At 37.7% G+C, this 13,514-nt stretch overlaps 2 protein-coding genes across 3 annotated transcripts; one reads left to right on the top strand and one right to left on the bottom strand.

The window, feature by feature from the left end:
• Nucleotides 1-6,557: 6,557 nt before the first annotated feature.
• LOC106318364 (basic 7S globulin) lies at nucleotides 6,558-7,931 on the top strand. The gene has a single exon (XM_013756302.1). The coding sequence runs from the start codon at nucleotides 6,652-6,654 to the stop codon at nucleotides 7,801-7,803; it is 1,152 nt and encodes a 383-aa protein (XP_013611756.1). The 5' UTR covers nucleotides 6,558-6,651; the 3' UTR covers nucleotides 7,804-7,931.
• A 17-nt stretch (nucleotides 7,932-7,948) lies between these two features.
• Nucleotides 7,949-10,860, bottom strand: LOC106318362 (glycosylphosphatidylinositol anchor attachment 1 protein). 2 transcript variants are annotated; one of them, XM_013756300.1, is made up of 6 exons: nucleotides 10,687-10,860; nucleotides 10,517-10,608; nucleotides 10,237-10,336; nucleotides 9,234-10,041; nucleotides 8,999-9,132; nucleotides 7,949-8,859 (listed from the first exon to the last, which is right to left on the bottom strand). In XM_013756300.1, the coding sequence occupies exons 1-6, from the start codon at nucleotides 10,806-10,808 to the stop codon at nucleotides 8,031-8,033; spliced, it is 2,085 nt and encodes a 694-aa protein (XP_013611754.1). In that variant the 5' UTR covers nucleotides 10,809-10,860; the 3' UTR covers nucleotides 7,949-8,030. The 2 variants fall into 2 exon arrangements, with proteins under 2 accessions (XP_013611754.1, XP_013611755.1); XM_013756301.1 differs by lacking the exons at nucleotides 10,517-10,608; nucleotides 10,687-10,860 and having other exon boundaries at nucleotides 10,241-10,331.
• Between the last annotated feature and the right edge of the window lie 2,654 nt (nucleotides 10,861-13,514).

Below are 13,514 nucleotides of genomic sequence, written 5' to 3'. Positions count from 1 at the left end.
CAAAATCACTTCATAAATAATAAGATAGACTTCTACTTGTGAGGGTATTATAGGATTATCCTTAGACGCAGACCTGGGATGGATCCGAATATCCAGAAAATTTAGGGTATCCTGATCCGGATCCATGGATTTAATATTTGGATCCGGATTTCGGATATCTATCTAGATATTATATGCGGGTATTCAAATCCGGATACGTAAAAATTATAAAATATTTTTTAAAAGACTAAAATTCTAAAAGTAATACATAAATTAAGAACAAAAACTTAGGTTCACCGCTTAGAGTGAACCTTTAAATTCACCTCACCTTCTATGACCAATCAAAGTGTCACTTAAATAATTAAATAAAAAGTATAAAATTTATTTAAAAATAGCAAAAAAAAAATAACGTCAATTTTAACGACGCTGACGCCACCAGCTAAACCGTAAACCCTAAATCTTAAATTCTTAACCTTAAACCTTAAATCATAAACCCAAACTCTATACCTAAACCCAATCCGTATACCCTACACCCAAATCCTTGACCCTAAACCCAGACCGTAAACCATAAATCCAAACCCTATATATACCCTAAATCCAAATCCTAAGCCCTAAACCCAAACCGTATACCCTAAACCCCAATCCTAGATTTAAAACCCAAACCGTAAACTCTAAACCCAAACCGTAAACCCTAAACCCAAACCCTAAACCTAGACGCTATAGGGTTTGGGTTTAGGGTTTACGGTTTGGGTTTGAGGTCTAGAATTTAAGTTTACGGTATATGGTTTGGGTTTAGGGTTTACGGTTTGGGTTTGAGGTCTAGAATTTAAGTTTACGGTATATGGTTTGGGTTTAGGGTTTACGGTTTGGGTTTGAGGTCTAGAATTTAAGTTTACGGTATATGGTTTGGGTTTAGGGTTTACGGTTTGGGTTTGAGGTCTAGAATTTAAGTTTACGGTATATGGTTTGGGTTTAGGGTTTATGGTTAGGGTTTAGGGTCTAGGTTTTGGGTTTAGGATATACGGTTTCGGTTTAGAGTCTAGGTTTTGGGTTTAGGATATACGGTTTCGGTTTAGAGTCTAGGTTTTGGGTTTAGGATATACGGTTTCGGTTTAGAGTCTAGGTTTTGGGTTTAGGATATACGGTTTCGGTTTAGAGTCTAGGTTTTGGGTTTAGGATATACGGTTTCGGTTTAGAGTCTAGGTTTTGGGTTTAGGATATACGGTTTCGGTTTAGAGTCTAGGTTTTGGGTTTAGGATATACGGTTTCGGTTTAGAGTCTAGGTTTTGGGTTTAGGATATACGGTTTCGGTTTAGAGTCTAGGTTTTGGGTTTAGGATATACGGTTTCGGTTTAGAGTCTAGGTTTTGGGTTTAGGATATACGGTTTCGGTTTAGAGTCTAGGTTTTGGGTTTAGGATATACGGTTTCGGTTTAGAGTCTAGGATTTGGGTTTAGGGTATTGAGTTTAGGTTTAGAGTGTAGAGTTTAGGTTTAAAATTTGAGATTTAGGGTTTAGAGTTTAGCTGGCGGTGTCAGTATCGTTAAAATTTGCGTTATTTTTTTTTTTTTAGCTATTTTAAAATAATTTTTTATATTTTTTATTTAATTATTTACGTGGCACTTTGATTGGTCATAGAATGAGAGGTGAATTTAAAGGTTCGCCCTAGGGAGTGAACCTAAGTTTTGTTCATAAATTAAATATTTATTCAAAATTTATAAATATATGTGTATAATATTATAAAAATTAAAATATTATAAATATTAATATATCAAATATAAATATTAACGAAATTAAAAATATATATATTTAAAAAATACAAGTCTGGATCCGGATGCACAGACCTAAATTAAGATATATGGATTTGGATTCGGTTTTGACGAATCCAATATTTTACTATCTGGCCCTGGATATTCTATTTTCGGAGCAGATCCGAAGCGTATATCTGATAGGATCCCGGGATAATAAGTCACATGTCTACTTAGACGACCATAATGTTCATTATATATGGATACATATATGTATATGGACACACAATAAAACACACACATTGTCTCGTTTATTTATTGTCAACGGTTAAGAATCCTTATGGTCATGGATGGTACGTTCCAAGTTATTGAAAATAATCATTTAAATAAAATCTTGAGCTATTAGCTGTTGAGCATGAAGCTGACAAAGGGACAAGTACGAGTGTAAATGGAGATAACAAAGTTGTACCTGAATCTTGAGTAATTCCGATTGGTCTTTTGCTCCCTTTGCATTAGAATAACAAAACAAATTCAAATACGGCCAAGTAAACTGTTATTGAGGTTTTAGAACCATTTAGGCATTATTTATTTCAAATTCTTAACTTGGAAAAACAAACCAATTAAGTTTATATAATATACATTCGAAAATACGTTAACATATGGAGATACATTAGAGTAAAACATGTATTTTGGCAACAAAACGGTGAAATTCGATGTGAAGTTCTGAATGTGCATCAATAAATGGCTTTGGACAACGACACGTGCATCACAATCTCGAGCCCGTCGTTAGCTCTGTTAACCACACCGAAACCCAAATATCACCTTCTTTTTGCATAGGTTTTCTTATAACCCATTTTTATAATGAAAGTCCCACAAATATTTAGACAATTATAGTTTATCCACATCATTAAAGACATGTGACTATATATATAAGAACGTAACATTTCCCTAAATAGGAATGTATTTCAATTAGTTAATGTAGAGCAGCTTTGTAACTTCCTACTTGTGTGAGATGTAACTATCTATTTTTATTTTTTTTGAACTTAGATGTAACTATCTATTGATGCTTTAACTTAAGCACATACAGAAAATGAAAATGAAAATGAAAATGAAAATGAAAATGAAATGATAAATGAATTTATATTAAAGAACAACATTTATCCGATTAATTAGAGCCACCAATAGTAGTGAACGAAGAAACTTTAGTATATAAATTCACTAGATATATCATATATGCATCAATGTACCTCATGTAGCCAAAATTCAAAGACGAATTGAAGTAGTCTTTCTCCTATGCATTTAGAACTGAAAGCGCTAGTGTGTATATGAACTGGTATGTTTGAGCACCGTGTATTATCGGTAACTTTTCATATTGATTGTTAGGAGCTGACAAAGACATATAATGTTATCGACCTGCGTTTTCACATCTTCATATGAGCGCAGGCGACTTAATTAAAAACTGTTTATTAGCTTAGTTATAAATAACGTTGAAATTAAAAACTGTTTATTACCCTGTTCATATGAGCGCAGGATAAACGACAACAGTTTACAATATGGGAAAGTTATAATTGTTGCAAACTTGAGTTTTTCTCATATAACGTGATGAATCTCATTTAAAAATGAAACCCATAATACACTTGTAGGCCCGACCCTCAGAGGAAGCCGAAGAAGTAAGGGCTTCCAACCTTCATAGATATATATTAGGTTCAGCCATCAATGTACAAAACATCATTTAGCTTAGTGGTATAAATATTGTTGTTTATATCTCAATAACCTGGGTTCGAACCATGGACTTGACACTTTTTCACACTTTTTAAAAGTGGAACCCACAAAACACTGAAGTGGCGCGCTAAAGAGTGAGTAAAAACTCAACTATTATAATATAGATTTCCCATGAACGAAATATCCATTATAGAAACTTTTACTATTTGATTATAGATTATTTATTTTAAAATGATATCAGGTAGCTGATGGGTATGACACATATTTAAATAAGAAAAAGTTGGAAATAGAAGAAAATAAATTATTTATATTTTTGATTTTCATGTCTTATTTTTGTAAAAACATAAACCTAAAATTTGCAAGTCTTACAATTATTCATAAATGTGCGAAATTCTTAAAACTTTAGACAGATAAACGATACATTAACAGAAACTAATGATAATTTTATTAATTTTTTTGATTGGAGCACAAGTAAAAGCTGAAATGACAAAGACTATCTCTTCATGTCATGTGTGCTTGATTCTATTTCCGGGAAGGTCACATGTAGCAGCTGAAGTATATGGACCAAAAGTGAGTCACTAACAGTTTTAAGCGTGGTGCTAAAATAGAATTCGATCATATATTCTGAAGTTGATGTGTCCAATGACCATCGACTCATTAAGCTTCTTTCCCCATCGACGAACGCCAAATAAACCACCGTTTCCAATACTTTCACCACCGTATTAGTACCGTAAAACCTCCACTTTTCCTCTCCTGCCCTCCCTGGCAGCCCAATCTCGATCACCTGTACGTTCATGAACTTCTTCATGTTTCTCTAAGAACCACCTTCTTCGAAGCAATGTTTAAATGGCGCAGGTCTAGGGACCTCAGAAATTCCCATTTTCTGTGAAGTTCTAAGCATTAGATTAATCATATATTTCATATCTAGCTAGTATCAGTGTTTAGATATTCCGATTTAAAAAATATTTTTCATCCTAAAGATATTACAAGACACAATAGAACTAACCCTTTTTACTACCACCAGACTAGTAACACTTCGGTCAGATTTATTTGTTCATCAATTTAAGAATAATCTTGTTGCTTTAAGCGTAAGAGATTGAGCAAGAGCATTGTAGATATCGGTTTGTAGTACGGTGTAAGGAACCACCGTGCTGAGCTTGGCTCCGCCCTCAAGCAAACTTGGGTTCAACGGTAAAGGAACTTCGTCAACGTAGATTGACGTGACGGAGATTAGATGATCAGATCCAACGATTCTAAACGGTGTAATGGTTGAAGGGACCACTAAAACTATTACTGCCGATATAGAAATGACGGGTGCCAGAAGAAGCAAACAGAGAGCGAATCTCATGATCTTGTTAAACGTTGTATCCTGGGATTCTGATTGCATAAAACAGTTACACTACAGGCAATTAAAGAAGTAAGCAAAGAGCATTTCGCCTCCACTCGTTCATAGTATTTTGATATTAAGTAATGTATATTTTATTTATGTTTTACTATATAACAAATTACTTTCTCTTTTCCACAAAGACTATTGTTTTGAGATTCTTAGTTGTTTCACAAAGATTGTTGTTTTTTGTTTTCAATTTAACTTTATAGCTTATTTCTTCATTTTCTCCATGTTGATAAGGCAATTACTTTTTTTTCAAAGTTATGTATTAAAATAAGATTATTTTTTACATTATAACTTTATAAAGTGTGTGAAAACTCCAAAATAACAATCTTTGTGGAAGGGAAGAAATATTCGGTTTGTCATATTGTAGAAATCATGGTCCTACAGTTGCTTGGGTGCAACACTCTCTCTTGAATCTCTTATTAACCAATTAAAAATCTCTTTGTCCTTGGTGACAATCTAAAATTCTTTCCTTCTCATTTGTTCTTGCAAATTAAGAAGCTTTTTAAGATCGATCGATTTCTATTCCAAATGCACTTGTATCTCTTTTATTGAGTGCTAAAGAAAGAATAAGCTTTGTTATCTAGAAGAGTTAGGTCTCATGAGTTATCTAGATGAGCAATCAATTAATGTTTATGGCAATTTGAAGGCATTGCCATGGTCTCCGTATCGTGTTTCTTATGAGAATTGAATGTAGCGTCAACTTACTTCATCTGTGGATTATCAAATAAATCTAGAGACCATATTGTTTTTCTGTAAGAAGGCATGGACAATATACAAATATTTAAAACGCACATAAACTATTGGGCTATATCGCCATAAGAGACCCATTTTGTGTATGAGCCTAATCTCACTCTTCATAGTTCCCACTTCCCACAACTCTGTTATTCTGGATACCAATTAAAAATTGCCGCATGGACTTTGTAACTCTATCAAACCAACTTTAACTCCAGTTGGCGAAGTAGGCATACGACCATGATTATCGCAACTTTTTTCTGACTTTTTTTTTATCTGATAAAAAAATAAAAAAAAATAAAAAGTCAAACCAATCGCGGACCGCCACGTGTCAGTGAAACCCGCGAACAGTGCAAGAAACAAGTGAAAATCGGTCTTTAGAGCACTATTAACCCAGTATACAAAGGGGTTTCTTAGCCACTTTTTGCGCATGGACTCCACCAAAAAACAAAAAAACGATCTCCAAAAATATGAAATAAAAAACAATTTTGGGGTGTTTTTTGTACTGTTCGCAGATCCCACTGATACGTGGCGGTCCGCGATTAATTCTTTTTTTTTTAATCAGACAAAAATAAATAAAAATGAAAAATAAAAAATCCATCAAAGGTTATAGGGTTAATCGCTATATTACATCTTTAAGAACCCATCTTTTAAAAAACAACGAGACCCACGCAATATTTTATTATTTTTTTGGGTAAGGATCTATGCTAAGGACCTGAGCTGTGGATGCCCTGAACCTTTACACTTACACGACTACGATTATTCGCCGAAAAACGAAAATCTTAAGAAAGCTTATCTTTGCACGTGCCAAAACTCCTCTAATCGTCTCCTTTTTCTTTTTAAATAAATGGATAAACATTGACCAAAAAGAAAAAAGGGTCCCCACAAATCCGCAAAACGACACGCAGTCTACTCAGCACTTACCTCAAATCTTAACCAATCCTTATCGGTTCACATTCGCTCTCCCAATCTAAAAAACCAGCGTCGGCCCACCGCATCTCAGATTCAAACCAGAACCTAACTAATCCTTTAAAACCGTCTTCATCCATTTCGTCCCCCACACTCAATCACACTTCTAATGGCTTCTTGTCTGAATCTCCTCGTCTTCTCCTTCCTCTCCATTCTACTCATTTCAAATTCACAGATATCTGATTCAGTTAACGGCGTCGTTTTCCCTGTTACTCGCGACGTACATACCGGTCAATACATCGCACAGATTCTTATCGGCGATTCGCCGGAGCCTGTCAAGCTCGTCGTTGATCTCTCCGGTTCGCTTCTATGGTTCGATTGTTCCTCCGGACATGTTTCCTCTTCTCGGAGTCTGGTCTCCGGGAGCTCTAGCGGCTGCCTTAAGGCGAAGGTTGGGGACGAGCGAGTATCGCGTAACGCGGAGTGCGATTTGCTTGTGAGAAATGGCGACGTTGGTATCGCGGCGAGAGGAGAGCTTGCAAGAGACGTCTTGTCATTTGGATCTGTTTCTTCTCCGGGAACCGCTGATATCCTCTTCGCTTGTGCTCCTCCGTCGCTGCTACGTGGGCTCTCTAGTGGGGCCCAAGGATTAATGGGCCTAGGAAAGGCCCAGATCTCTCTTCCCTCGCAACTCGCCGCGCAAACTAACGAACGCCGTCGTTTAACGCTTTACCTGTCGCCGTCGAACGGTGTCGTTTCCACGAGTTCGGTTGAAGATGTTTTCGGAGTTGCCGCGTCTAAATCCCTGGCCTACACTCCTCTGTCATCCGGCTCGAGTGGCAGTTACGTGATTAACGTTAAATCAATCAGAGTCTACGGTAAAAGGCTCTCCGTGGACGGTCCGTTGTCTGTGGAACTAAGCACGGTGGTCCCTTACACGACGCTGGAGAGCTCTGTCTACACGGTGTTGGCGGAAGCTTACACTAAAGCTGCGACTAACGCTAAGTCGGTATCTCCCGTAGCACCGTTCAGTCTCTGCTTCACGTCTTCGAGTGAGGTAGATTTCCCGGCGGTTGATCTGTCACTGCAGAGCGAGATGGTGAGGTGGAGGATTCAGGGGAGGAATCTAATGGTGGATGTTGGTGGTGGTGTCCGATGCTTGGGTATTGTAGACGGCGGGTCGAACCCGGTCAGCCCGATCATAATGGGTGGGCTTCAGTTAGAAGGCTTTGTATTGGACTTTGATTTGGGTAACTCGATGTTGGGATTCGGACAAAGAACACGCTCTACTTCAGAGTCGTTGCAACCAGAATCTTTGTAGTAAAACCATCTAGTTTAACCTGGTAGATATACTCAGTTTTACTCTCTTTGTTTGTGTTTGTTAAGATACCTTTTTTCTCTGTAAGCAACTACGCATTTTACACTAATATATCTTCAGAGCTTAGTATCTGCTTTAGTTTCTCAAATTTTCAAGACACCAAAAATTACAAACTTATGGTTGTTGGATGAAGTAAATAACATATTGAAACAAAGTGTGTAATGAAACGATTAAGAAGGATGAAACAAGATGTAGAGGCAGAGGAGCCAGCAAGGAAGATGAACCATACCTATGTATAGATATGTAGCACTCTTCCACGCCCACAGCGACTCTAACCATGTCCAAAACTCTCCTCCGAGACCCAACCCCACGAGCCCTTCTCCTATCAATCCCTTAGAGATTGCGAAAAACATGACCGGGAAACCATTGGTCACCAATACCATGCTGCACAACGCACGCAGCAGGCTTTTCACACGTCTGGATCTCAAATCTGGTTTTATTGGACGAACCATTAGACACATTGGCACTAGTAGCAACGCTCCAATCTCTGCGGTGGCGAAATTGATTATTGACATGAGGCATAGACCGATGAAGGCAGCTGAGATGGTCACTGATTTCAAGACAGCCCAGTTGGCTCCATGGAGGCGAGAGGAAAAGGGAGAGCAACCCGGGACTGTGACAAAGGTTATAAGGAGAAGCGAAGAAGATGTAGCGGCCCATATGAAGGAGCGGTTTGTTGGAGATTGTTCTCCCGGTACTTGACAGATGAAATATGGAAGCAGTGTGACGATGAAACCTAACAGGTGCAAAGCAAAGACCTGTTTAGCTGCGTCTAGCCACTTCCATGACTTGAGGTTTTCGGCAGGGTTTTGAGTGGTACATCCATCAATGTATAAAGAGGCTGCGACCATCGGAAGAGGGGCTACAAGAAGAGCAAATGCGATCATGTAGACTCCGACAGAGATAAATTTGCCTGGGGAAGTTAACAGGTAAAGGAAAAACGATTGATGGAACTTCTCAAGGAGGTTGTTCACTGATCTTATAGTTCCTTCAAGTAACCTGCGTTTAAAGAACAAGCACAGAGTTATCATCTAACACTGATACAGAGCTAGTTCTTTTGCATTGCAAGACTCACATAAACTTGCAGAGGTAAGGCATACAGAATAAAAAGATGGCAAATATAAAGGAGAAAACTTACTGTGCACCTCGCAGAAAGAACTCGTGTTGCCTTCCCTTATTGTCAGGAGGAAATCTAGGCGAAACTTTCAAAGTAATTGCATCAACTTGATAATCACGGAACGCTCCATGAGGACCAGTTGGGATACCAAGGGCCTGAAGAGAATGAATAACGAAAATAATGAAACTTTACAATCTATTAGTGTGACTGCAACCACAAGAATTTACTCAAGGGCACATAACATTATAAACTTCACCTGAGAATAGAGTGAACTAGCTAGCGTAGCACTGCCTTCAAGATAGTCTGCGGCTGGGATACCAAATTTCCAGTCAGGATTTAACGTACGAGCCACTTTTCCAACAGCTTCAAATATTTCCCCAACAGTCTTCAGCCAGCTAGAGGAGAGTAAAGATACAACCTTCTCCACCTTAACATAAAAGCCCTGCCTGTGCACCGCTAAGTAATTCACAACATTGATGAGGTCGAGGTTTGGCATCTGCCCATTAGATGCCTCTGCGTAGATACTCAGTGTGTCCTCCAACCGTTCGCTTCTACCATCAACCTTCACAACCAAAGCAGCAGCCACCGTTCCAGCTCTTCTGAAGCTGACAGATATATTAAGCTCGTCACACTTGGACAAGTCAGAGACTTCAAACGAAGGTGTGTGGTATTCAGTTAGCCATGCGGCAACTGGTCTATAGTCTCCATAGCGAGAATCAGCAACAAGCCATATAATGTCTTTGGAAAGCCAGGTAACTCTAGCGAGCAAGGAGAATAGAGAACTGGCAATGCCTAAAGACAAAGCCTCGTAATCTCCACCGTTTATGAAATCATAGGGAGTGACCAGGACAATAGACTCTTTTCCATCACCACGAGGGGCTCTTATAATCCCAGCAACATTAACCCCATAAGAAGCACAACTGACATTCCCTAGATTTGTAAATGAAGCAGGACCGGAGAAGAAGTGGAGTGGGTGAAAGTGGTTTCCTTCGGGCTGGAACTTTTGATAAGAAACTTCAGCACCCATATCTAACATGTAGTTTCCAATGAGCCTCTGGACTTCACTAGAAGAAAAAAAGTCACACAAATATAGAATCAATAAATTACTCGGGTAAAGAACAAAACAGGAGACTGTCAACTGGTAAATAAATCAAAGAGGTAATTACTTTCTTAGGTTTCTTTTCCTCATAATGTTGGAGAGAGAGCTATATTAAAAGTGGAGGAGCTACAGGAAGAATTATAATGGAGAAAAGACTTACACACCATGGCCTTCATGATTCAATCTAAAGTTCTTTACGTCGTTAACCAGTTTGCTTCCATCAGAAACATCCCGATGAGAGAGCATAGACCGTGCAGAGCCTGAAGAACACATTCAGAAAAAATGTAAAGCACCAAACAACAGAGCACTTGAATTGGAAAAGCCATAAACTCACATCATTCAACAGTGTTGATGAAAATTCAATGTCTCAATTAACCACAAGTATCATTCTTTATTTTCATCAACACTCATAAGGAAACAAAAGCATGAGACATTCAAACCTGGCATTAGAGCATTCTCGGAGATGTAAGTGTTCTTTGCAAGCAGCGGTAAAAGCAGCAGCGCCATAACCCCAGCAGCAGAGAAAACCACGCTATAACACCATCAGCGGAGTCAAAACATAGAAACCAAAAGACATTGTGAAGCAAAATGATGGCGGAAACAGGTCAACCTAAAGACGGGACTGTGAGAGATGAGAAATATTCCCAGCTGAACAATAGGTCTCGGTTTGATCTTCGGAGATCCATCATCCGTCTTCACCTCCTCCTCCTTATCCTGTTTCTCCGTCGCCATGATCCACAGATCTCCGATCGGTTCCCAGAATGGTGCTAGTCAAAATGTGATCGAGTGGCTTGGGGATTTTAGACGGCGGACTCGGACCGGGTCGACCCGATTTATGATTAGTGGGCTTTAAGTTTAAAGCCTTTTTCTCTATTGGATTTCGTTTGATTTGGGTTATTTCGCTAACGGGCTTTGGTTATTTCATGCAAATAATTATTTTTGTGTACAAGTATTTTCCCGAAATCCTTTATATATTAAAAGAGAAGCATTGGAGTTAATGCTTTCACACCATGTACGACACGTGTCCACTGGACAGAGACTCTCACAAATTAGTTGGCTTAATTGGTTTTGCTATTCCATAATTTTGGGAAACGTTTCATTGATCTAAAAAATTAAAAAAACCACTCGTGGAATGAGTTATCACGTAAAGCTTAAGCTACGACATCCCCGTACCATCGTAAAGATTACTTCCCATCCTGAACACTTTCCAGAACATATACGGGTGTGCTCTGTCAGTGCACATCGCAAAGCACTAGATAGTAACACCTGTAAGTTAGAAACACAAAATCGAGAAGATGAAGACGTAATTAACTTTTCTCTTAGACGGGAGACATGAACATTCATATCGGCGAAGAACTCATCATGAACACTTTCAAGAAGAGAACACTCTGAATCTTAGAAACGATACATCACCGAGCTCGCTAAGCATTTTTGCTCCACACTGCATAATGGTTCTTGAACGTGTATAGATTGTATGAACTATAAAAAGTTAGTTTATTATGTCTAACGTTGTTCTTGACCGTGACTTCTGAGTTATTACATATCTTTGTTCTTCAATGTGACAATCTATGCGCATGCTTGTGATATGAAGAAGTATGATCGAAAGAGAAGATGACGACGTCTGAAGAAGGTAAGCTGCAGTTCTGTGTTACTCAAGACGATAAAACGGAGAAGATGAAGACGTTTAAATTCGTATGACAGAACCGAGAAGATGAAGACGTCTTTTACTTTTGTCTTACAAGAGAGACATGACTATTCATCTCGACGAGAACACTTTGAAACAGAGTACACTCTGTATCTTAGAACCGAGACATGACCAAGCTCGCTAAGTTGCGCAGCTCCACACTGCATTACGGTTCTTGAACGTTTATAGAATTTATGAACTATGAAAAGAGAAGATGACGATGTCACAAGAAGATAAGCTTAGTTATTTGTTACGCAAGACGAAGATGAAGACGTGATCTCCCTTTCTGTAATATTTGATTTATGGCATACGAACTATTTGTACGTATCATTAGTTTGTGAAGCCAGGATTACAGAGGCATAATTACAACTACACGTCTGGACTCTTTCTAATATAGAGTTTAACTGGACGTAATATTGAAAATCGGTTATTTGGGTTTACTGAACCCAACCGGTCGGTTCATCGAATAATGGCTGCGATATTAAAATCTCGCTGGTAAAACCAATTCTTTGTTTCCTCTCCAAGGCCAGAATATATGAGAATCAACTACGATAATCTGTTTATGGCAATATCATTAAATCTTCCGTTGTTATAAAGTCCTACTTTATTAATCATATATTGCAAATATATACTCTATTTTGAATGTCAAACATTAAATTACCGAGTCAATTCATCTTGCGCGGGTTATCACCTAGTTAGCAAATAAAAGGAAAAACTAAGTTGGACACAGTCAATAGTGGGCCAGACTCGGTTATGATCGCATCAAAGGAAAATAATACAAACAGCCAAAAATCATGACCAAAAATCGTGATACCGATCAAAAAAAAAAGAAAATAGTATTTACATATGAAGTGTTTTGTGGAGTGCATTAGTGATTGACAGCAGATATAAAAGCCTATGGTGATCGAGATGGGTGACCATTTTGCCTATGTATCACTGAATCAGCGATGGTCCAATAATAATTGTTAGTTTGTATGATACGGAAGCTTTTAGATCTACATATCCACAGTCCCACACCATATTGCTTTGAAATATCTCTGAGTCATCATATTCGAAAGATTTAATGTCAGTAACAAAAATCGCCCCTAGCGGAAACAATATCCTAATGGATGTTCGTGTATTATTATTTTTAGCGATGTTCGTCTAATGTAAACATGACATTGTATCGTGTACATGTTTTTATTGGGGGTGGTAAATTCATGTACTTTGTAGTTATTATAAACATAATATTAGCTTATGACAGATGGCTCTACTGCAAACACCTAGGTGACTAAATCATATGAGTTTCCGTAATATAGAATAACATGGAAAAATATTTTTCAAACAAACATTTTCCAGAGGTTTCTTATATGGATAAATATATAAAATAATGTTCTAACAAATGACACAAAATGACCTGTTACTACTATCATGTTGGATAATAGTGAGTAGCAAAAGAAGATAGAACTAAGTTCTTTTTATTCTGAACACATATATATATATATATGTAAGTTCATACCAGATAACATCTTGGTTTCAAATAGTTTTTGGAAATTCTGTAAAGATAAATAATGCAAAACAATATCGAAGTCGTTTTCAGCTTTTGTAGTTCCCACTCCCATGTCCATGGTTGCCATTGCTCACGTATTTATTTATTTATACTTTCTATAAATTATTTCTTATGATGAGATAAGAAATTAATGCAACTTGTTCCTTCTTTAGTATTTTTATTTATATAAAAACTAATTATGTATTATGTTAACATCAATAAAACA

This window comes from Brassica oleracea, chromosome C9, assembly GCF_000695525.1.
Source record: "Brassica oleracea var. oleracea cultivar TO1000 chromosome C9, BOL, whole genome shotgun sequence".
Lineage (NCBI taxonomy): Eukaryota > Viridiplantae > Streptophyta > Magnoliopsida > Brassicales > Brassicaceae > Brassica > Brassica oleracea.
The sequence above is the reverse complement of the archived record's forward strand: the minus strand, read 5'-3'. Positions and strand labels throughout refer to the sequence as shown.

Excerpts from the sequence above, each read along its gene's own strand:
- LOC106318362 (XM_013756300.1), bottom strand. The coding sequence starts at position 10,808 with ATGGCGACGGAGAAACAGGATAAGGAGGAGGAGGTGAAGACGGATGAT. Across the intron at positions 10,337-10,516 it reads CGAGAATGCTCTAATGCCAG|GCTCTGCACGGTCTATGCTC; the intron begins GTTTGAATGTCT and ends TGTGTTCTTCAG. Across the intron at positions 8,860-8,998 it reads TTCTTTCTGCGAGGTGCACA|GTTACTTGAAGGAACTATAA; the intron begins GTAAGTTTTCTC and ends CTTTAAACGCAG.
- LOC106318364 (XM_013756302.1), top strand. The coding sequence starts at position 6,652 with ATGGCTTCTTGTCTGAATCTCCTCGTCTTCTCCTTCCTCTCCATTCTA.